Here is a 25,247-nt window from a genome sequence, read left to right on the forward strand (position 1 = left end):
TGATAGTACATAGCATCGCTAAAGCTAAAAAAGGCCCCGAAAACGCGTATCCCCTGGTTCACGGAAAAAAACAGAGCTCTTAAACTCTTGTGTAAAAGCTGTAAGGCAAGCGACTAAACTTGAGGTTTTCATCAAGCATGGAGTGATAGTTTAATAACTTATAAACACACTCTTACCTAAGCTAAAACTTAACTTGACTCTCGCCAGATCCTTGTAGTTCGCTGAGCTCCACACAAGGATCTGGGACTTCTCAATGGGAGATGTATTTCAGAAGGTGGGGCCTTGTAAAAAAAAAATAATTGTATTTGATTGGATAAACCACTCGTCCGTTATCTTGAATGCCGTGCTACTTCAACCACTCACATCCAAATCAACCCGTGACACTGATGAGAGCGACGCTGGGAAATCCAAAACAAAACAGCCAACATATTGGATAACCACAGAGCGAAAGGTTAGACAACTTTTACTGAAACAACGCAGCAATGTCAGTAGACGATCAATGTCGCATAACAGTTGCTATAATAGAATCAATGTTAGCACACGACTCCTCGCTGCGTGCCACCATTGTTGTTTGAATCAAACAGTCGCTTTGGCGCTATGTCACATCAATGAAATTCCGCCCGGCAATCCTCATTGGTTCATTGTTCTTTGCAATCTTGAAGGAGCTTAGTGAACTACAAGGATCTGGTGAGAGTCAGGTTAGCTAAAACTAATCTTTGCTCCAATCAAGAATAGTGAGAACCGATATTTTTTAGTCCTTGTTCCTAATTGGGTCGGTCCTCCTGGACCGTGAAGCTTCTGGACTAATGGGACTGCTATTTGTATTCTTTTTGTCCAGCTGACCATGGTAATTAGGACATGCTATCAGCATTTAATAATTGAAAATAGGAAGCAACACCACACAAAAGTTTGCAACACAACAATTCTTTCTCAAAAGTCCCTCAATGTCACGCACGATAAAAAGAGTTATAAAGTTCCATGTGGACGCCACATAACTCATAACCGCCGCTACCACGCTCCATCAACCATACTTGTGTCACCCTTTAATCCACAGGACAATACTAATAATAATAATAATAATTAATAATAGGGGTGTGGGAAAAAATCGTTTTGAATACGAATCGCGATTCTCACGTTGTGCGATTCAGAATCGATTCTCATTTTTAAAAAAATCTATTTTTTATTTATTTATTATTTTTTTAAATCAATCCAACAAAACAATACACAGCAATATCATAACAATGCAATCCAATTCCAAAACCGAACCTGACCCAGCAACACTCAGAACTGCAATAAACAGAGCAATTTAGAGGAGACACAAACACGACACAGAACAAACCAAAAGTAAAGAAACAAAAATGAATATTATCAACAACAGTATCAATATTAGTTATCATTTCAGCATAGCAGTGATTAAAAATCCCTCATTGACATTATCATTTGACATTTATAGAACTAAAAAAAGAACAATGGTGTCACAGTGGCTTACACTTGCATCACATCTCATAAGCTTGACAACACACTGTGTCCAATGTTTTCACAAAAATAAACTAAGTCATATTTTTGGTTCTTTTAATAGTTAAAACAAATTTACATTATTGCAATCAGTTGATAGAACATTGTTCTTTACAATTATAAAAGCTTTTAAAAAAAAAATCTACTACTCTGCTAGCATGTCAGAAGACTGGGGTAGATCCTGCTGTAATCATATGTATTGAATGAATACAGAATCGTTTTGAATCGAAAAAATATCCCCAAAAATGCGACTTATACTGTAGTGCGACTTATGTGTTTTTGTTCCTTCTTTATTATGCATTTTCGGCTGGTGCGACTTTATACTTCGGAGCGACTTTTAATCCGAAAAATACGATATTTGAATTACTAACATAATTACACTTTATTTAAATGTAATGAATTACTAAGGGAAGTAATTAATGCATTACCTACCAAACAAAAACAAACCATTATATTTGGCATATGCAATTGAGAGATGTTTCATGAGCAGTGTGTGCTTTTTGAAGGTGGTGCCTGTCGCCAAGTGAAGTGTGACATCAGTGAGGGCATGTGTGTGAGTGTGTGTGTGTGTGTGTGTGTGTGTGTGTGTGTGTGTGTGTGTGAGTAAGTGTGTGTGTGCGCGTGTGTGTATACTTGCATATTATTTGCTGTTTGCTGCGTGATGTTGCCTCTCCTTATTTTATATCGAGTTCATTTTAGTGTGGTGCTGGTTGTTGCTCGCATTAGTAAAAAGTTACTTCATTCTTTGAACTTGCTGTGCTTCTGTCACTGTCTTGTTGGCATATAACCGCATCAAATGGAGCGTGCCAAGCTACATCAAACGCATAGCCAACAGCCTTGCAACTTATATAAAAGTAATTAATTAGATTACTCGTTACTAGTAAAATATTATGTATTTAAATTTTTCCTAACACTACTCATTAGTGGCTCCTTTCCAGTGGAATGAGACAATATTTGGGGGAGGTATGTCAGGCTAATGCTGGAAACGTTGTAAGATTATGAAAGAAGCGAGAAGAGAGGCCCTTTTTTCATGCCATCGCCTATTGTCTGCTTATAACAATGTTTGTTACATCTCCCAAAGATTGTCTCATTCCACAAAAAAAGTGTCCACTAATGAGTTGTTTTACCACTTTATAGACGAAAGACCTATTGTTATGGAGCTGGGCCACAACAACTACAATATATTGTGACCACCCCCAGAGGACACATAAATAGAACTAAAGAAGCCTTTTGGATGAAAGGTGAAACAACTTTAACTAACAAGAAGAGTCCAGTTGAATCTACACACATGTTGGATGAATTCATATATATAATTGTGTAAAACGCACAAATGCAGTCAATACCAGATTAAAAAAAGTAGTCATACCTGAGCCAGGAAGGTAACAGGTGGCGTGCATTTTACCGATGAAAAGCTCCAGGCCAATAATAGCATAGATGATGATGACAAACAAGACCAGGAGAGCAATATGAAGGAGAGGGACCATGGCTTTAATGATGGAGTTCAACACCACTTGTAAACCTAAGCAAGGAGGAACATATACACATAATTAACATAGGGTTTTATTTTGTAACTGTAAAAGTGTAATGGATCACACTTAAAGATGATATTTTTACTACTTTTTCTACACGGGAGCGACATAAAATTAGAAAAAACTCACAGTATAATTGAGTCAGTTTTAAACTGAATTGATCTCATTAGATTGTGCAGACATACGTAACATTAAGGACGATGACTGCACATTAAAGACGATTTACTGATATTACCAACATAATCATAAGTTTTTATAGTGCTTATCACACAGGGGGCTCTGTCCTCTGAGTGCTTTTTCTAATGACGAGTACAAAAAAACCCAAAAACAGTCTTTCAGGGTAAAAAAGTATGCTAACATCATCTGGACACATCATGTGTTATCTTGCTATGTGTGTTGGAAAAGGGCTGTGACTATTTCTGCAAAAAACAAAAAAAACAAAAAAGCTAGCTTCAAATGAAACGGCGCGTTACTTACTGGGTACTCCTGAGACCAACCGCAAGGGTCGCAGCACACGGAAGGCTCGGAGGGCTTTAACGTCAAATCCCCCGGGTTTACCGCCATGTCCATGCATGGTTGAGTGGTCTTCCTCTCCTTCAGCCTCTGCCTTCTCATCTTTGGTCAGAACCTCTAAGACAACACTGAAGAGTCTGCCAGTAAGAACAAAAGAAAGAGGCTCACAGTTTAATAGACATTGATACAACTCCACAGCACAAACAGGAAATAAGAGACATGATTAGGGTAACAAGCGATTGAAAAAATGTTGACATGAAACATGCATATAATTTAGAATAGTCAGTGTTCAACTTGTGGAGCACATTTACTAAAGTTAAAGTACCAATGATTGTCACACATACACTAGTGGTGGTGAAATTATTCTCTGCATTTGATCCATCACCCTAGATCACCTTTTGGGAGGTGAGGGAAGCAGTGGGCAGCAGCAGTGGTGGCCGCGCCCGGGAGTCCTTTTGGTGGTTAAACCTCCAATTCCAACCCTTGATGCTGAGTGCCAAGCAAGGAGGTAATGGGTCCTATTTTTATAGTCATTTCTCCCTAGTCTTTTGTCTTTACGATCCACTGAACAATCAATGAATCAACTCACAAATAGCTTTCAACCCAAGTGAGTACCAAGATGATTTTGTCTTCCCTGCATGGTGGCGGTAGTGACATGTTGTGGGGCTGCATGAGTGCTGCTGGTACTGGGGAGCTGTGGTAAATTGAGGGAAACATGAAAACCACTGCCGATAGAACTTCGCTCATGCTTGTTCAACATATGGAACGGACAAAAAAAGGAACTAAAAAGAACAAAAATGACAAGAGGCTTGCTGAGGAAGGTGAAGGTGCTAAAAGTGGAGAATTGTGTCTCCTCCACACCTGAACCCAATTGAACACCTGTGCAACCTCCTCAAGCAGAAGAAAAGGGGGGTAGAGAAAACGCAAGGTGTCTTACCATCCACCAACTCCAGCAGTGATGGACAATCTTTTGACTCTCACTATTACGTTAGAGCCACTATGGACTGGACTTTCACAATATTATGTCAGACCCACTCGACATCCGTTGAATCCGGTCTCCCCATAGAGGGTATAACCCAGATTTGCGGTCCTCTCCAAGGTTTCTCATAGTCATTTTTATCGACGTCCCCCTGGGTTGTGAGTTTTTCCTTGCCCTTATGTGGGCGCTGAACCGCGGATGTCGTTGTGGCTTGTGCAGCCCTTTGAGACACTTGTGATTTAGGGCTATATAAATAAACATTGATTGACTATGTTTACTAAAATAAATAGACACACTTTTAGAAATCCCACTATTTTTTGTTTTTTTTTAAGCTTTTGATTGATGATTGATACTTTTATTAGTAGATTGCACAGCTCAGTACATATTCCGTACAATTGACCACTAAGGGTAACACCCGAATAAGTTTTTCAACTTGTTTAAGCCGGGGGTCCGCGTTAATCAATTCATGTACAAATATATACTCAGTGGCCTAGTGGTTAGAGCGTCCACCCTGAGATCGATAGGTCGTGAATTTAAATCCCGGCCGAGTCATACCAAAGACTATAAAAATGGAACCTATTACCTCCCTGCTTGGCACTCAGCATTAAGGGTTGGAATTGGGGGTTAAATCACCATAAATGATTCCCGGCGCAGCAACCGCTGCTACCCACTGCTCCCCTCACCTCCCAAGGGGTGATCAAGGGTGATGGGTCAAATGCAGGAGAATATTTTCGCCACATCTACTATGTGTGTGACAATCATTGGCACTTTAACTTTAACTTTATACACTATCAGCATAATACAGTCATCAGACAGTCATCATACTAGTATATACATTGAATTATTTATATTATTCACAATCCGGGGGTTGGGATGAGGAGCTTTGGTTGATATCAGTACTTCAGTCATCAACGATTGCATCAGCAGAGAAATGGACATTGAAAAAGTGTACGTCTGACTTAGTAGGATATGTACAGCGAGCAGAGAAAATAGAGAGTTCAGATAGCATACGAACAAGTATATATACATTAGAAATACATTCCATTATTTACAATCCGGGGAGATAGGATGTGAATGGAGGAGGTATTAGTAAAGGGTTGAAGTTGCCTCGAGGTGTTGTTTTAGAACGGTTTTGAAGGAATATAGAGATGCACTTACTTTTACACCTGTTATGAGTGCATTCCACATTGATGTGGCATAGAAAGAGAATGAGTTAAGACCTTTTTTTAGATCGGAATCTGGGTTTAATGGTGTTTGTGGAGCTCCCCCTGGTGTTGTGGTTATGGCGGTCATGTACTCATAGTGCTTTAGTCTTAGTGTTTAAACTTTTTTGATGGCTAAGTTTTAATTTTTTTAAATAATCGTTTGTGCTCGAGCACTTTCAGATGTGTTCAAATGAAAAGTGCATAACAAATAACATGTAATATTATTATATTATTAATATTATTGATATTTATCCAGCTCTGCTAGTTTCCTTTGACTATAAGTCTTGTTTCCTCTGGTGTTCCGATTAGTTAAATAGTTATTTTGCAGTTTGTTGTCCATGTTTGTTGTATTTTGCCATGTTTTCTTAGGTTACATGCTTTTCTGGCTATGTCTGCGTTTGTAATCGTTAGATGTTCGTTTATTTTTTACGTCTGTTCTTTTAAGCTTCCACCCTTGTTTTAATAATGCAGTTTTATATTTTCTGTTGCCAAACCTTATTAATTTTGCTGGTGCCGATCCATCCTTCTTCTTATGGAGTGAGTGGCAAGCTTCCACATTTTTAGATAGTACTTTATTTATTCCGTCAGGAGAGTTCCTTCAGGAAAATTACAATTTTCAGCACAATCCCATTCAAGATCAAACATTACAGGGAGACAGAACAGGATCGCTGACGGGTCTGCCGGCTTCCAGCGCCCCTTACAAAAAAGATGACATACAGGTAAACAAGGGGGGGGGGGGGGGAATAGAAGATTAAAATAAAATAAAATAAAAAAATAAAAAAAATAAAAAATAAAAAATCGGTCTTTAGCCATGTCTATTAGTATGACTCCTTGATTAATTCCTGTATTTGTCGTTCTTTAGCGTCGTTCTCGCCACGTAGAATGTTTACCTCCTCCACCAGCTGCATAATCATCTGTTGATAACGTTTAATAGTTGACACCTCCGCTGTAAGAAACTCTAGCTCGCTCGTGATTTCCTCACTTTCTTCAGGTGAGAGCTCATTCTTTGGTCCCATGTTGAGCCTGGTTGTGGTGCTTGTCGACTCTCTAGGTTGTTTTCGGGCCTGGTGGGTGTCGTCTGGCGCCAAGTACGTGGATGTGCCTAGTGGGTCTCGTCCGGCCTGGTAAAGCCTTGCGCTAGTCTCTCTCCTCTCTGGGCCTCGCTGTCGCTTCCTGCCGGTCTCGCTGGTGTTAGGTGGCCTTATTATTGTTAGCTGTTAGCTGGGCCTCTCGCTCGCCACCCTGCTACTGTTGCTCGCCTCACCAATGTATTATGATGCGCAAGGTACAATATTTTCCATGCCGTCCACAGGTTAAGGGGCACACAAACCACAACACCATAGTTAGATCGCAGACACTATTAGTTAGAGTGTCCGCCCTGAGATCGGTAGGTCCTGAGTTCAAACCCCGGCCGAGTCATACCAAAGACTATAAAAATGAGACCCATTACCTCCCTGCTTGGCACTCGGCATCAAGGGTTAAAAACGGGGTTTAAATCAATCAATCAATCAATGTTTATTTATATAGCCCTAAATCACAAGTGTCTCAAAGGGCTGCACAAGCCACAACGACATCCACGGTACAGAGCAAAGAGCCAGGCAAGGAAAAACTCACCCCACTGGGACGTCGATGTGAAAGACTATGAGAAACCTTGGAGAGGACCGCATATGTAGGCAACTCCCTCCCCCCTCCTCTAGAGGAAACCGAAAGCAATGAACGTCGAGTGGGTCTAACATAATATTGTGAAAGTCCAGTCCATAAGGGATCTAACATTATAGTGAGAGTTCAGTCCATTAAGAAATCACCAAAAATTATTCCGGGGCATAGTCACCGCTGCTGCTCACTGCTCCCCTTACTTCCCAGGGAGTGAGGGTAATGGGTCAAACACAGAGGATAATCTCACCACACCTCGTGTGTGTGTTACAATCATTGGTACTTTAACTTAACTTAATTTTACTCGCTCACTCTGGTTGCCTCGGCTTCCTCCGTAGTCTGATTCATGGAGCTCTGAGCCCAATCTCTCCCAAATCACTAGATAGTAAATATACACTGCTATACAAGCTGTACATTGACTACTCTAAATTACATCCAAGTTTAATTTCTATATTATCCCTTGAGAAGATATAACACAAAGGTTGCTGAAACGTGAATGATATATGCACTTTTGTGAGACACTTAAATCACACTAATATCCCTTGCATTTCTTTACCTCATATTCTGCCAATATTCAAGAATGAGTTTTACTATTGTTGAGGCCTCTGTGGTAAAAAGTGTTGCTACTTTTTAACAGCCACCGCCCACAAACAATACTGACATCACTAGGACACAGTTGGACAAGCGCTTACTACTACAACTGTACATATGGTGCACAGCCCACAATGCTCCGTAATGTTCATTGATACAAACTCTTGATTACACTGTCAAAAACAAGTATAAAATTGCATGGCATTTTTAAAGGCCTACTGAAATGAGATTTTCTTATTCAAACAGGAATAGCAGGTCCATTTTATGTGTCATACTTGATCATTTCTCAATATTGACATATTTTTGCTGAAATTATTTAGTAGAGAACATCGACGATAAAGTTCGCAACTTTTGGTCGCTAATAAAAAAACCCTGCCTTTACCGGAAGTATGTGCGCGTGATGCCACAAGTTACAGGGCTCCACACATATTCACATTGTTTATAATAAGGGGAGCCACCAGCAGTAAGAGCAATGAAAGATTTGTGAATTAGGATATTGATAGTGAAGGACTAGGAAAGAAAAAAAAAGCGACGGCTACGGGCGGCGGCAGTGTGGGCGTTTCAGATGTAATTAGACACATTTACTAGGATAATTCTGGAAGATCCCTTATCTGCTTATTGTTTTAATAGTGTTATAGTGAGATTGTAAAGATTCTAAAGTCATACCTCAAGGTCGGATGGCTGCGGTAAACACGCAGTGTCTCAGAGAGAAGCCGAGGAGCCAAGCTCACAGCTGCCTTTTTTGACAGCTGCTGCAGGACGACGAATAATCCAATGATGTCTCCGGTAAGCTATATATATATCACAATTTTTCCATCCAAAACCATGCTGGTTGACGTACAAAAAACATGTTCGCTTGACCGCTCTGTGTTTCGGTGCTAAAGACAGCTGCAATCCACCGCTTTCCAGCAACAGCATTGTTCTTTATAGTCTCCATTATTAAATGAACAAATTGCAAAAGATTCAGCAACACAGATGTCCAGAATACTGTGTAATTATGCGATTAAAGCAGACGACTTTTAGCCGCTAGTGGTGCAGCGCTAATATTTCCTGACAGTCCGTTAGGTCACGCGCACGCATCATCATTCCGCGACGTTTTCAACTTGAAACTCACGGTAAATTTAAAATTGCAATTTAGTCAACTAAAAAGGCCGTTTTGGCATGTGTTGCAATGTTAATATTTCATCATTGATATTTAAACTATCAGACTGCGTGGTCGGGAGTAGTGGGTTTCAGTAGGCCTTTAACTGTGGTTGCACTGTCAAAAGTATTGATGTTGTACCTTCGACACAACTAGTAGGGTAGGAAAATATAGGACACATTAGTCTAAAGTAGGCCTTAAGTCACTCATAAGTCACTGTCTCTAACCATCCAAGAAATTCACAATGATTTCTAAAGAAAATGACTATGCATCATGGAAAAGAGCCGTAAAAAAATTGCTGGTACAAGCTGAAATTGTCAGAACCTGGACTTTTTTGCAGCTTATTGCGAGTATTGGTTTCCCTGGGTGCAATCGGACCAGACCAGTCATGGCTTGAAGCTAAATACATGATTTAATCGTTATTATAAATTACCAAAGGGTAGAAACAAAAGGTGATCACAGCGGATGAACAAAACTTGGCACAGGTAACAAAACTAACGCATGGGCAGAATCTATGGACATGAACCAAAACTTACTTGGCAGAGCATGAATCAATGGCATGAACAGCAAAATCAGAGTAATGTCACAAGGACGACTCACTGACAAAACAGGCTTAAATAATACTGTCATGATTGAAACAGGTGCGTGAGTCACATGAGGAGAGGTGAAACTAATCAGTTGTCGTGGTGAGCAAACAAGGGAGCCTAAAAACAAAAACTAATGGAGTTTTAAACAAAAAGAACATAACTACACAAAATCCAGACCACAGAACATGACATATATAAGCAGAACCTGCCTGTCCTCAGTGAGACAAGAGAGGAAGTGATGGATTACATCACATCACAAAATGTGGACAACAAGTGGAGCTGCCTGCTGGGGCTGAAAAATGCTTTTAGATGCACAGACTGCACCTGTTTCAGTGAGTCACAGACGTTAAGACGGCTGCTTTGTTACTCACCCACCCAGGCAGACCATCCTTCACATATTGACACTTTTAAGATGTAAGTATCTACTCATACCAACATCACAGCAAACATCCATCACATATTAGTCATTCATTTTCTACACCACTTAGAATGTTTCGGGTCATGTGAGAGCTACTATCTACTTTATCTCAGCTGACAAAGATAGGGGAGACACAACCTGGACTCAACCAGGTACAATACAGGCAATCCACTTGTTACGTTTCATTTTGATTGATTGATTGATTGAAACTTTTATTACAAACCCTGTTTCCATATGAGTTGGGAAATTGTGTTGGATGTAAATATAAACAGAATACAATGATTTGCAAATAATTTTCAACCAATATTCAGTTGAATATGCTACAAAGACAACATATTTGATGTTCAAACTGATAAACATTTTTTTTGTGTGCAAATAATCATTAACTTTAGAATTTGATGCCAGCAACACGTGACAAAGAAGTTGGGAAAGGTGGCAAGAAACACTGATAAAGTTGAGGAATGCTCATCAAACACTTATTTGGAACATCCCACAGGTGTGCAGGCTAATTGAAAAAAGGTGGGTGCCATGATTAAGTATAAAAACAGCTTACATGAAATGCTAAGTAATTCCAAAACCAGGATGGGGCGAGGGTCACCACTTTGTAAGCAAATTGTCGAACAGTTTTAGAACATTTCTCAACGAGCTATTGCAAGGAATTTAGGGATTTTACCATCTACAGTCCGTAAAATCATCAAAAGGTTCAGAGAATCTGGAAAAATCACTGCACGTAAGCAATGATATTACGAACCTTTGATCCCTCAGGCGGTACTGCATCAAAAACTGACATCAGTGTGTAAAGGATATCACCAAATGGGCTCAGGAACACTTCATAAAACCACTGTCAGTAACTACAGTTGGTCGCTACATCAGTAAGTGCAAGTTAAAACTCTACTCTGCAAAGCAAAGCCCATTTATCAACAACACCCAGAAACGCCCCCGGCTTCGTTGGGCCAGAGCACCTCTAAGATGGACTGATGCAAAGTGGAAAAGTGTTCTGTGGTCTTGCAAGTCCACATTTCAAATTATATTTGGAAAATGTGGACGTGGTGTCCTCCGGAACAAAGAGGAAAATAACCATCCGGATTGTTATAGGCGCAAAGTTCAAAAGCCAGCATCTGTGATGGTATGGGGGTGCATTAGTGCCCAAGGCATGGGTAACTTACACATCTGTGAAGGCACCATTAATGCTGAATGGTCCATACAGGATGGATGGATGGATGGATGTTTTCATCCAAGCAGCGTTACTGTCACGCCTGTAAATCTGGTTTTATGTTTGATCATGTTTTGTTTTGTTTTCTGGACTCTTGTTCCATTTTTTCACTTCCTGGTTTGTTTTTGTTACCATGACAACTCATTGATTTTCACCTTGCCCTCCTAGTCACGCCCCTGCCCTCAGTCCCGCACCTGTTCCTAATTATCAGAGCCACTACTTAAGTCATTTTCTTTCTGTCCATCAGTCTGGGAACTTTAACTTTCTTTGCATTCTACGACCTTTGCTGCTCATTGCTCTATGCCATTGATCCCCTGCCACGCACCTTGCTGTTTATGCCTCCCGTTTTTGTCACAGTAAGTTTTTGTTTGTAATTATGTTTTTGATAGTATCTTTTGTTTGTTTTGTAGATTGTATCACCATTGTGCTGTTTTTGTTCTAAGTTTTAGCATAGATTATTATCCGCCATCGAGCGTGCTTTTTGTTTTGCCTTTTTGTATTTTGAGTATAATAAAAACATTATGTACCTGAATTCTCGCCTGGCTCGTCCTGTAATCTTTCTGCGTCGAAGGAGTAAACCAAATCCAAGTCCAAGCCTTACAGTTATCATGGATGCCCCTGTTTATTTCAGCAAGACGATGCCAAGCCACGTGTTACAACAGCGTGGCTTCGTAAAAAAAGAGTGCGGGTACTTTCCTGGCCCGCCTGCAATCCAGACCTGTCTCCCATCGAAAATGTGTGGCGCATTATGAAGCGTAAAATACAACAGCAGAGACCCCGGACTGTTGAACGACTGAAGCTCTACATAAAACAAGAATGGGAAAGAATTCCACTTTCAAAGCTTCGACAATTAGTTTCCTCAGTTCCCAAACGTTTATTGAGTGTTGTTAAAAGAAAAAGTGATGTAACACAGTGGTGAGCATGCCCTTTCCCAACTACTTTGGCACGTGTCGCAGCCATGAAATTCTAAGTTAATTATTATTTGCAAAAAAAAATAAAGTTTATGAGTTTGAACATCAAATATCTTGTCTTTGTAGTGGATTCAATTGAATATGAGAGGAAACTCATTTCAGCCGCTTGTACCCGTGATCTTATCCTTTCGGTCAAGAATAAGTTTTTCTACTTGTTCAAATCGGGGTCCATGTTAATCAATTCATGGTAAATTCAATTCATTATTACTCCTTTTAAATACAAATTCTGTATAAGAAGAAAAAGAGAACTACTGTTGTACCCTGGGATACACGTTTAATTGGCTCTGTGACGCAGCTTGTACCTTGAAAAACTTGTATTGTGAAATGAACTGAAATCAATTTTATCGGCACTTGATACCAAGTACAGTGGCATATTTAGATAGATGGATAGATAGTACTTTATTGATTCCTTCAGGAGAGTTCCCTCAGGAAAATCTAGTCCTTACTTCTATGATTACATTGCAATTTTTAGGATCACAACATCTTCTTTCGTTTTTTTTTTTAATGTATATTTTGTTTATAAACTCAGGAAATATGTCCCTGGACACATGAGGACTTTAAATATGACCAATGTATGATCCAGTAACGACTTGGTATCGGATTGATATCCAAATTTGTGGTATCATCCAAAACCAATGTAAAGTATCCAAACAACAGAAGAATAAAGGATTATTACATTTTAACAGAAGTGTAGATAGAACATGTTACAAGAGAAAGTAAGCAGATATTAACAGTAAATGAACAACTGGATTAATAATTCATTTTCTACCACTTGTCCTTAATAATGGGGACAAAATAATAGAATGATAAATGACAAAATATGTTACTCTATATGTCAGCAGACTAAATAGGTGCCTTTGTTTGTTTCCTTACTACTAGAAGACAAATTGTCTAGTATGTTCACTATTTTATTTAATGAATAACTTGCAAAAAGAAACATGTTTATGTACCCTAAGATTTTTTGCAAATAATGCAATTTTTTGTGGTCCCCTTTATTTAGAAAAGTATCAAAGTACGGAAAAATATCAAAATAATTGTAGTGCATGTACCAAAATATTGGTATTAGGACAACACTAGTGCCTAATATACGTACAAAATAAAATGTGTCCAAAAATGAGGTAGGTGCGGCTTAACAACAAATGCGCTCCACAGCCTGGAATTTCATAGAGTTCATAGACCTCAACTGCGGATGTTGTGGATAGGTGGAAGGAATACTTCGAAGACCTCCTCAATCCCACCAACACGTCTTCCTATGAGGAAGCAGTGCCTGGGGAATCTGTAGTGGACTCTCCTATTTCTGAGGCTGAGGTTGCTGAGGTAGTTAAAAAGCTCCTCGGCGGCAAGGCCCCGGGGGTGGACGAGATCCGCCCGGAGTTCCTTAAGGCTCTGGATGCTGTGGGGATGTCTTGGTTGACAAGACTCTGCAGCATCGCGTGGACATCGGGGGCAGTACCTCTGGATTGGCAGACCGGGGTGGTGGTTCCTCTCTTTAAGAAGGGGGACCGGAGGGTGTGTTCCAACTATCGTGGGATCACACTCCTCAGCCTTCCCGGTAAGGTTTATTCAGGTGTACTGGAGAGGAGGCTACGCCGGATAGTCGAACCTCGGATTCAGGAGGAACAGTGTGGTTTTCGTCCTGGTCGTGGAACTGTGGACCAGCTCTATACTCTCGGCAGGGTTCTTGAGGGTGCATGGGAGTTTGCCCAACCAGTCTACATGTGCTTTGTGGACTTGGAGAAGGCATTCGACCGTGTCCCTCGGGAAGTCCTGTGGGGAGTGCTCAGAGAATATGGGGTATCGGACTGTCTTATTGTGGCGGTCCGCTCCCTGTATGATCAGTGTCAGAGCTTGGTCCGCATTGCCGGCAGTAAGTCGAACACATTTCCAGTGAGGGTTGGACTCCGCCAAGGCTGTCCTTTGTCACCGATTCTGTTCATAAATTTTATGGACAGAATTTCTAGGCGCAGTCAAGGCGTTGAGGGGTTCCGATTTGGTGACCGCAGGATTAGGTCTCTGCTTTTTGCAGATGATGTGGTCCTGATGGCTTCATCTGACCGGGATCTTCAGCTCCCACTGGATCGGTTTGCAGCCGAGTGTGAAGCGACCGGAATGAGAATCAGCACCTCCAAGTCCGAGTCCATGGTTCTTGCCCGGAAAAGGGTGGAATGCCATCTCCGGGTTGGGGAGGAGACCCTGCCCCAAGTGGAGGAGTTCAAGCACCTAGGAGTCTTGTTCACGAGTGAGGGAAGAGTGGATCGTGAGATCGACAGGCGGATCGGTGCGGCGTCTTCAGTAATGCGGACGTTGTACCGATCCGTTGTGGTGAAGAAGGAGCTGAGCCGGAAGGCAAAGCTCTCAATTTACCGCTCGATCTACGTTCCCATCCTCACCTATTGTCATGAGCTTTGGGTCATGACCGAAAGGATAAGATCACGGGTACAAGCGGCCGAAATGAATTTCCTCCGCCGTGTGGCGGGGCTCTCCCTTAGAGATAGGGTGAGAAGCTCTGCCATCCGGGAGGAACTCAAAGTAAAGCCGCTGCTCCTTCACATCGAGAGGAGCCAGATGAGGTGGTTCGGGCATCTGGTCAGGATGCCACCCGAACGCCTCCCTAGGGAGGTGTGTAGGGCACGTCCAACCGGTAGGAGGCCACGGGGAAGACCCAGGACACGTTGGGAAGACTATGTCTCCCGGCTGGCCTGGGAACGCCTCGGGATCCCGCGGGAAGAGCTAGACGAAGTGGCTGGGGAGAGGGAAGTCTGGGTTTCCCTGCTTAGGCTGTTTCCCCCGCGACCCGACCTCGGATAAGCGGAAGAAGATGGATGGATGGATGTTCATAGAGTGTAACCAATAAAAATGGATAAATTCCGGAGAGCATGGAATGTACGGAACTTTTAATAGGCGGACATAGTTTCTGGTGGTGTGCGTGTGCACTGATCTGTGTGGCTCACGTTAATTCATTGTGTTCTTAATGCACACGTTGAAAGTGCAATTACAATGTTGATATTGCGTATTTATTAAAAAAAATTATGTTCTGGGAAGCAGAAAAATTGTCCATTTGAACTATTTACTAAATACGCATTGAGATAAAGTGTGTTTTATCCGATTACTCAATTTATTGAACAAACTAATCAATAAATTATAATTACTAAAATATCACAGCCTTATTGTGAACGATCCAATCGAATGTACTTTAGTTCAAATTAGTGTTGTCCCGATACCAATTTTTTGGTACCGGTACCAAAATTATTTTGATACTTTTCGGAACTTTTATAAATAAATGGGACCACAAAAAATTGCATTATTGGCTTCAAAATAAAATCTTATGGTACATTAAACATGTTTCTTATTGCAAGTTTGTCCTTAAATAAAATAGTGAACATACACGACAACTTGTATTTTAGTAGTAAGTAATTTAGCTGCAGATATATGCATTAACATATTGTGTCATTTCCCATTCTATTATTTTGTCAAAATTGTTAAGGACAAGTGGTAGATAATTAATTATTAATCTACTTGTTAATTTTGCTGTTAATATCTGCTTACTTTCTCTTTTAACATGTTCTGTCCACACTTCTGTTCAAATGCAATAATCACATATTCTTCTGTTGTTTGATACTTTACATTAGTTTTGGATAATACCACAAATTTGGGTATCAATCAGATACCAAGTCATTAAAGAATCATACTGTGGAGGGGCGGAGCCGACGGGCCGACAGCGGGATAGGACAAATCGTGATCCTACCCAAGATGGCGGCCAGGAGGCGGAGTGTGCAGCGGAACGGAGAGGCGGGACGCGCCTGGAGTGCCGCTGCAGCGATCAGAACCAGGTGCATTATTCACACAACTGCTGTCAATCTGTCCATCTCCTCCTGCTGTATAAAAGGGGAGAAGGAGGAGCAATCGGGGCAGAAGAAGTAGGAGAAGCAGCAGACGAACAAGACGAGCGAGACAAGACGAGCGATGAGCCCACGAGGAAGACGGAGTCACCGGCGACCGAAAGGCGAACCGAGACGAGCAGCAGAGGAGGAAGCGCTGGAAATCGGCGCCACCGACTGGGACCCAGAATGGTTTATTGAAATAATAAACGAGAGTCAAACCTGCTCCGCGGTGTCTTTCATGAATGGTCCATGCAACCCGCATGATGGCGGCTGGAAGCCGTTCACACATACATCGGTATATTCAAAGTCCTCATGTGTCCAGGAACATATTTCACATTTTAAAAAAACAAAGGATGTTGTGATGCCAAAAAATATCAACGTACTCATAGTAGTATCGACTAGATACGGTACTGTACTTGGTATGTTACAGTGGATGTCAGGTGTATATCCACTAATGGCGTTTGTTTACATTGTGACCAGTACTTTTCAGAGGTGGTATAGTACCGAATATGATTCATTAGTATTGTGGTACTGTACTAATACCGGTATACCGTACAACCCTAGTTCAAATTGTTTTGAAGTGGATCGGCCCAAAAATAAAAGACTTGTGTTTGCATCTGAAGTCCAAGCTACACAAAACATTACAATGCCACACACTTTCTGCTGCAGTTCACAAATGAGTTGAACTGCATTTAGTTAAAAGGCAATAAAAATTAATTTGCAGACCCTCAACTTGTTTGAGTTGAGTAATCCATCCAAGTTCAGATCGGCCTTCGTGGAGGAGATAATGGATTTTCATCTTCACAAATGTACGCCTGCCTTGCCTGGCAACACAAGCATCTCTTTTCAGAAAACAACCACATTGTTCATTTCGATCCCGATTTGTTTGTGCGACTCATCAAGATGGACGCTGATCTTTGTAATTGTTGATAATCCGACGCTGGCGGTGCTGTTTTCCGTGTGTCACTGCAATGAATGACTGGCCGCACTTGGCGGCAAAGAGTCCGTCTTTGCATGTGAGCGCACGCCACATCAACCTTGCAGAGATGTGACCCAGCTACCCACTGGACTGTGCATATTAGACGAGAGTTTGTCACAGGGCAAGAGAGGGGAAGATGGACGGATGGGAAAGATGGAGATAGCAAAACGGGTTGCGTGAAGGAGGGTGTGCTGTCAGCAAAGAAAGAAAGGGTACATTTGAGAGGAAACGGAAGTGGCCGCTGATCAGACGGCGCTGCCGAGACAAAGCAAATGGGAGATAGCGAGCAAAATACAGTATGTGAAAGGAGAGATGGGAGGTAGCGTTGAGATGAAACATGGAGGGATGGTGACTCATCCCAATGGTGGTAAGGCTGTGATGTATTCTCTTTGTCTTTTCTGGGTCATATAGTGTGGGCGTATGAGGGTCTCTATTAGCACTGGGCCACTCGGAGCAGAGGCTTTAACATCTTTAACTTTCACAAAGCCCAGCCGCCTCTCTCTTTCTAAGCTACAACCGCTACAAGTGCAAATTATTCACAGCAAACTCAGTGGTGAGTCAGCATCAACTCTCTGGCCGTGCTGTCGTAACGATGCAGGTAAATGGAACCCCAGGCTTACCCGATGACGACGATGACAAAATCCAACATGTTCCAACCGTTTCTCACGTAGGCATTCTGATGCATCACCAAACCGTAAGCGATAATCTTCAGAAAAGTCTCGATTGTGAAAATGATGAGGAAGGCATACTCGACTGTCTCCTGCAAGCACAGAAGCATAAAACACACCACCTTTGAGAAATGTGAGCATAAGTTTCAACAACTTATAGAATTCAATGATATGTTTTTCAGGTGATGTTTAGCAAGACATGTAGTACAGATATCCATAGTTCACTAAACCTTTGGTTCTCAAATGGGGGTACGCTTACCCCTGGGGGTACTTAAAGGTATGCCAAGGGGTACGTGAGATTTTTTGAAAATATTCTAAAAATAGCAACAATTCAAAAATCCTTTATAAATATATTTATTGAATAATACTTCAACAAAATATTGTCAATCTTGGACTTGGACTTCGGTTGTTTCTTTGATGCAAAGGATAGTTGGCATGAGCGAGACGTGAATGTAAGTACATTTTGATTTATTAACACTATAACTAAAAAAAAAAAGTCAAACAAAGGGCACAAACAAGAAGGTACAAACACTTGGCTATGAAAAAACAAAAGACTAGTACAAAGGCTACAAACTATAAACATGAACAAAAACACTTGCGCTGTGGCATGAACAACAAAACTTACGTGGCGTGGACAAAACGAACAGCATAGCATGGCATGAAGCAGATGGGGAATATGGAGGTATGTAAAGTGAAGTTGTCAGGCCGACTACCTGGTAACTTTGGCTTAAATACTAGGCTATGAAAATTAACAAACAGGTGTGAGGGCTGAGGACAGGAGCGTGACATTAGAGCCAGGTGAAAATTAACGAGTTGTCGTGCTAGCAACACAAACCAGGAAGTGCAAAACTGGAACTGAGTGTCCAAAAAACAAAACATAACATGACCAAAACAAAACATGATCTATAGGCGTGACAAATATGAATGTAAGTTCATAAACTGTGAAAAGAAATGCATTAATGCAATGCAATATTCAGTGTTGACAGCTAGATTTTTTTGTGGACATGTTCCATAAATATTGATGTTAAAGATTTGTTTTTTTGTGAAGAAATGTTTAGAATTAAGTTCATGAATCCAAATGGATCTATTTTACAATCCCCAAATAGGGCACTTTGAGTTGATGATTACTTCTATGTGTGGAAATCTTTATTTATTATGTGTGTGAATGTGAGTGTGAATGTTGTCTATCTGTGTTGGCCCTGCGATGAGATGGCGACTTGTCCAGGTTGTACACCGCCTTCCGCCCAATTGTAACTGAGATAGGCACCAGCGCCCCCCACGACCCCAAAGGGAATAAGCGGTAGAAAATGGATGGATGGATGGATGAATCACTTGTTTATTTTTCAACAAGTTTTTAGTTATTTTTATATCTTTTTTCCAAATATTTCAAGAAAGACCACTACAAATGAGCACTATTTCGCACTGTTATACAATTTAATTAATCAGAAACTGATGACATAATGCTGTATTTGAATTCTTTATCTCTTTTTTTCAACCAAAAATGCTTTGCTCTGACGAGGTAATATTTGATGGGTCAAACGATACAGAGGTATCGATGCATTATGAAAACACAAGGAGTGACATTAGTGTCTCTCAATACCTCAATGCGTGTATCACTTCAAAGAAAATCCATTTGACCAATACGATTACTGTGTTGTTTGACTGTGAAACGCTAAACTGTGTTTATCAGGAAGCAATAACGGATTAACTATAAAAAAGCGATAACTTTAACGCGCCCTGATTTATTTTTTGACATCTGGGCCATTTTATTACGTAAAATTTGTAATTGTGAAAAATATAAACCACTAGTGGTAGCATAAGCTAGCCAGTGGTATAATTTTTGATTAGAAATATGTTACTGTGAAAAAGTTGTAAACAGCACCTTTGAATATTTTAATAGTTTGACAGACCTAGTAATAATTAATAAAATAATTATTTTCTTTATATATATGTATAATGTTTGTTTTTAGCCGTTTCAAAAAATGAGCAGCTCCTGCCTCAAAAACTAACAACACATATATTGCTCTGTATTTGTTGCAAAATGTTTATGCATCCATGTGAGGAAATGAAAATCAAGAGGTAACCTCTAGAAGTACAAAAGTCTAAGCAAAGTGACAGTGCCAAATATTTGTATGGTGGCATTAGGGTTGTACGGTACACTGGTATTAGTATAGTACCGCAATACTAATGAATCATGCTTGGTACCGTACAATCGTGGAGTACTTACAAGCAGACACAGTGTATAGAAAAAAGGGGGAACGGACGCATTTTGGCTTAAAAACTAACAATAAAGATGAAGCTATAACACTGAAACGCCCTCAGGGAGAGGTGCTTTAAGACATGGCTAGCTAGCTAAAGGATAAAGTCCAGCCACTGTCAGCAGTGTATTAGCTACTTCTAAATCACTAATCTTCGCCTATATGGCGACAAATAAAGTACGTTTCTTACAAGTATCATCCCTGCAGGACGAAGAATACCTACACATGCTTCACTACATACCGTAGCTCACCGGTGTCAAAGTGTAAACAAATGCCGTTGGTGGATCTACACCTGACGTCCACTGTAATGATACCAAGTACAGTAGCGTATGTAGTTGGAACTACTATGATTATGTCGATATTTTTTGGCATTACAACATCTTCTTTCATTTTTTTTAAATGAATGTTTATAAACACAGTAAATATGTCCCTGGACATATGAGGACTTTGAATATGACCAATGTATGATCATGTAACAACTTGGTATCGGATTGATACCCAAATTTGTGGCATCATCCAAAACTAATGTAAAGTATCAAACAACAGAAGAATAATACATTAATACATAATTGTAGATAGAACATGGTAAAAGAGAAAGTTAGCAGATATTAACAGTAAATGAACAAGTAGATTAATAATCAAATTTTCACCACTTGTCCTTAATAATGTTGACAAAATAATAGAATGGAAAATGACACAATATGTTACTGCATATATCTCTCTCAGTCGTCCTCAGACGAGCTTGCATCGGAGTCTCCAATCAATCCGGTTCTCCATACACCCGGCCAGCTCCGTAGAGCTTTCAGCTCCCGCATCTTTCTTCAGGATGTCCACGTACATTAGCGCGGGACATCCTCGCGATCGACGCCCGTGCGCTTGTTACCATTGGACCAGCCTGCTGACCGGGAGCTCCCGATGTCTGTGGCAGTGGCCGGCCAGCTTCATCCTCCTAAATGTTATCTTCTTGCTGAGCCTCGGCAGTTCCCCGTACAGGTCCTTGTTGGCAATGTGGATGTTCTGGGCCACATTCAGAACAGCTGGTATCATTTCTGGTGTAGCACTCGGGACTTCTGTACGGTGGATGTCAGCGTCCAGCTTTCGCAGCCATACAGGACGACAGACTCCACAGTGGCGTGAAATAGACTCAGCTTTATGTGTTGGGGGAGATTCGAGCACCACACTCTTGACATATTGTTCAGGGCCCTCTACGCTAGTTCCTTCCTGACCTTATGGTCTTGTTCTGTGGAGTTCATCCAGGAACCCAAGTACTTGAAGTCATTGACCTCTTGCAGAACGTTGCCATCTGATGTTGTTATTGGCGGGTGGTCCATGTGTAGGCTCTAGGTGATTACCTCAGTCTTCTTTGCCTTCAGTCCGAGGCTAACCATGGCACATTCCACCTCCACTCTGTTCTGGAGTTCCTGTGCCTGCTCCACGCGATTAGCCAACAGGCAGATGTCATCTGCGTGGTCTAGGTCTGCCAGGGCTACAACAGGGGTTCTTCTTCTTAGTGTAATTGTGAAGCCAAGCTCCTGCTCCTGCCCGTTGATGGTGTTACTGAGCGTGTAGTCCAGAGCTATGATAAAGAGGAAGGGGGCGAGAGTGTCTCCCTGCTGCACACCTGCCAGGATTTCAAACTCTTTGCTGATGCCATCTGGGGTTACCACCTTGGCTCTTGTGCCCTTGTACATTGCCTTTATGGCCTGGAGTAGATTTGGGGGGGGACCCCGTAAGCCTTGAGGATTCTCAGCATTATGCCTCTGTCTATTGAATCAAATGCCTTTTTGAAATCAATCAAACACAGTACTGCTGTCAAGTTGTTCTTCTACATCTCCTCAATGATTCTCCTGAAGGCCAGAATCCGGCCTACGGTGGTCCTTCCCTTTCTAAAGCCATTTTGGTTGTGCCTCAGATGTGGGTCAATGGCGTCCCTAATCTTGTTTAATATCATGCGGTTGTAGAGCTTCACTATGACACAGGTCAGGCTAATGCCACGATAGTTGTCTGGCTTAGACTGATCTCCAGATTTAAGAACTGGGATGATGTCTGACAAAGACCATATACCGGGCTTGATGTTCTCTATCAGAGCCTATTTGCACATCTCCAGCATGATGTTATCTAGATCACAGTTTTTGGGGACATTTGGGGGGGATCCCGTCCGGACCAGCACTTTTCCCTTGCTTCAAGGTGGACTTCACTGTGGCAAACTCCGTAGGTGTAAAGGGGCCATCGTCAACGTCAAGATTTGCAAGGACTGCAGGTATCTCTTCTTTAGCTCTATCCACTGTTGGGTGGGTGCCCAGGAGATCACTCTCTCTTCTGTGCTGCAGCCTGCCAGCTGTCACTGTCTCGCCTTCTTGCGCCGATTCATCTCGTTTATGTATCTCTGTTCGCCATGTCCTGCTTCCACCCTCTTCACTTTCCCCAACATCTACTCTCCTCTGATCCTGTCATATGTGTTGAACAGCTGTTGTTTGGCATTTTTCAGCTCCTCCCGACTCTCCGAGGTCCCCTCTCTCTCATAGCTCTTGTGTGCATATGAGACCTGCACCCGCGCTCGAACAATTTCAGGGTGCTTAAAACTAGTGGAGGCTCTGAGTCTCCCCTTTATTGGTACCCATTTCCTGGTTAACTCTTTGTTAGCAGAGAGGAACTGCTCGTACATTGTTGGCTCCCCCTCCTCGGCCAGCAGATGTAAGCGGGCTCTTACCTATGCTGTGTAGTTGGCCTGGAGTTGAGTTCAGGGCTTCCCGCAAAGACTTCCCAGTCGGGCCGGGTCGTTGGAGCGCTCCTAGGGACCCTCAAGCACAGATGCAGCCTTGTAGCGACCACACGGTGATCAGAGCCTACTGTATTGAATGAACTGTAGACCTCTGCATTCAATATGGACTTTCTCCACTTCCTCATTACCGGTATATAGTCCAGTTGACGCTACATGCTGGTGGCTTGGTCTTGGAACGTCCATCTCTTGCCCATATGACAGCAGACTAATTAGGAGCCTTTGTTTATGTACTTACTACTAAAAGACAAATTGTCTTGTATGTTCACTATTTTAATTAAGACAAACTTGCAATAAGGAACATATGTTTAATGTACCCTAAGATATTTTGTTAAAATAAAGCCAATAATGCAATTTTTTGAGGTCCCCTTGATTTACAAAAGTATCAAAATAATTTTAGTACCAGTACCAAAATATTGGTATCGGGACACCACTAGGTGGCATATATTGTCAAGGCTGCCAGGAAACCAGGAAGAGGTTCATGCATGACCTAGCATACAGTCTAAAATCATTCATATTCTTTCAGGACTATGGAGGTAGCGTGGATATGGCAGAAAAAGGGAACCATGTTTAATATAAATCCAAACAAACCACAAACTACATACGTATGGACGACATAATAACCTTTACTGCCTGAGGGACACTTAAATTCCCTGTAATGTGTTCTCAGCGGACCCCATCAAGGCAAGAGTGCTGTAGGGCTCGTTTTCCCAACCGTTTACTGCAGATTATGAAGAGCACTTAGGCCACAATAAGAGAAACCGACGTCTTTGTTACTGAAGCAAAAGGTTGAGTAAAGCTCCGGGCTCTCGTGTCACTGACAGAGCTGTGCTTAGAACACAGAGAATGCAGCACTTTCTATGATGTGGCTGGGAAAGGGACAGTAGCAGAGCTTTTGGGTTGCTAGAAAGAGCTTGATTAATGACTAAATAAGCAAATAAAAGAAGTAAATATTCCTTTCCTATTGCAAATATGTATGGCTATATTTTAACAACAGAATGTCCACCAGTAGTGCCAGGAGGTTATGTATTTGTTTCGGTTAGTGCGGGGGTCAGCAACCCTCGAGCGGCATGCGGCTCTTTAGTGCCGCCCTAGTGACTCCCTGGAGCATTTAAAAAAAAAAAGGACTAGAAATGGAAAAAGATGGGGGGAAAATTTATTACAAAAATATTTTTTGGGTTTTAGTATGTTTTTTCTTTGAGGACAAACGTGACACAAACCTTCCCAATTGTTTTAAAGCCCACTGTTTAATATGTTTGTGTGTATGCTTCACTGATGAGAGTATTTGGTGAACATCTTTTTGTCCTACTAATTTTGGCGGTTCTTGAACTCACCATAGTGTGGACTGTGACGCAACAGTTTGTTTACATGTGAAATCTTCTACTTTTTCTTTGTCTTATTTTGTCCATCTAATGTTTTATACTGTGCGTGAATGCACAAAGGTGAGCTTTGTTGATGTTATTGACTTGTTGGAGTGCTAATCAGGCATATTTGTTCACAGCATGACTACAAGCTAAACGATGCTAACATGCTATTTAGGTTAGCTGTATGTACATATTGCACCATTATGCCTCATTTGTAGATATATTTGAGCTCATTTAATTTTCCTTTCCTTTTATCTTCTTTGTATATAATTTAGTTTTGCATGACTCATGACACATTATTCGTATGTAATATTGGCTGCATTTCAGATAATTGTTTGTGTTCCATGTTGTTCCAGACCACAGCAAACGCTACACAGCTTGCAAAGATTGTAATAAATCTATTAAAAGAAGAAAGCCTGCCGTTTACTTTAACTTGGACATACACATCTATACCTTTGGCCATTAAAAGCCAGACATTTCCAGGAGTTTTCTCACCCTTTGAGTAGCCTCAGATTTACTAATGGTTTCTAATGTTGTAAAAATGTGTAGAATAAATATTAAATTTCCAAATTTCTGTCAACTAAGATTTTATTCAACCTGCGACACATAGTCATTTTAATAGTAGGCTAATATATCTAATATAGACATTCACGTCATGTTTTGCCTTCATTAGAAGACTTGTAAATGGCTTTTAATTTTTTGCGACTCCAGACAGATTAGATTTATGTCTTTTTAGTCCAATATGGCTCCTTCAAAGTTTTTAGTTGGTGGGTTAGTGATAGAGTTAGTTAGCTGATTAGTTAACAACATAGCTCAACAATGTATGTATGGATTTTGATGAAACACAGGAAATGTCAAGAATGGGATAAGGTAAAAGTGATTTTGGGGGTGAGTTCTAGCCTTACCAAGACTGAACTTTTCTGTGTGTGTATGCTAGCGTGCCTACCTCCACCCACAGACACAAAAAGATGACTGACAAGAGGGTTCACTGTTTATTTCATAC

The 25,247-nt window shown here is 41.2% G+C and overlaps 1 protein-coding gene across 13 annotated transcripts in view; it reads right to left on the minus strand.

Moving 5' to 3' along the window:
* Nucleotides 1-25,247, minus strand: part of cacna1da (calcium channel, voltage-dependent, L type, alpha 1D subunit, a) — a 218,453-nt gene that overhangs the window by 107,967 nt on the left and 85,239 nt on the right. For all 13 annotated transcript variants that reach the window (XM_061874281.1, XM_061874279.1, XM_061874272.1 and 10 more), the window contains exons 4-6: nucleotides 17,796-17,935; nucleotides 3,522-3,694; nucleotides 2,882-3,034 (exon numbers count right to left, since the gene is read on the minus strand). In XM_061874281.1, coding sequence (XP_061730265.1) covers nucleotides 2,882-3,034; nucleotides 3,522-3,694; nucleotides 17,796-17,935 — 466 coding nt within the window. The remainder of the gene's footprint in view (nucleotides 1-2,881; nucleotides 3,035-3,521; nucleotides 3,695-17,795; nucleotides 17,936-25,247) is intronic.

The sequence above is a fragment of the Nerophis ophidion genome, linkage group LG16, assembly GCF_033978795.1.
Source record: "Nerophis ophidion isolate RoL-2023_Sa linkage group LG16, RoL_Noph_v1.0, whole genome shotgun sequence".
NCBI classification, from domain to species: Eukaryota; Metazoa; Chordata; class Actinopteri; order Syngnathiformes; family Syngnathidae; genus Nerophis; species Nerophis ophidion.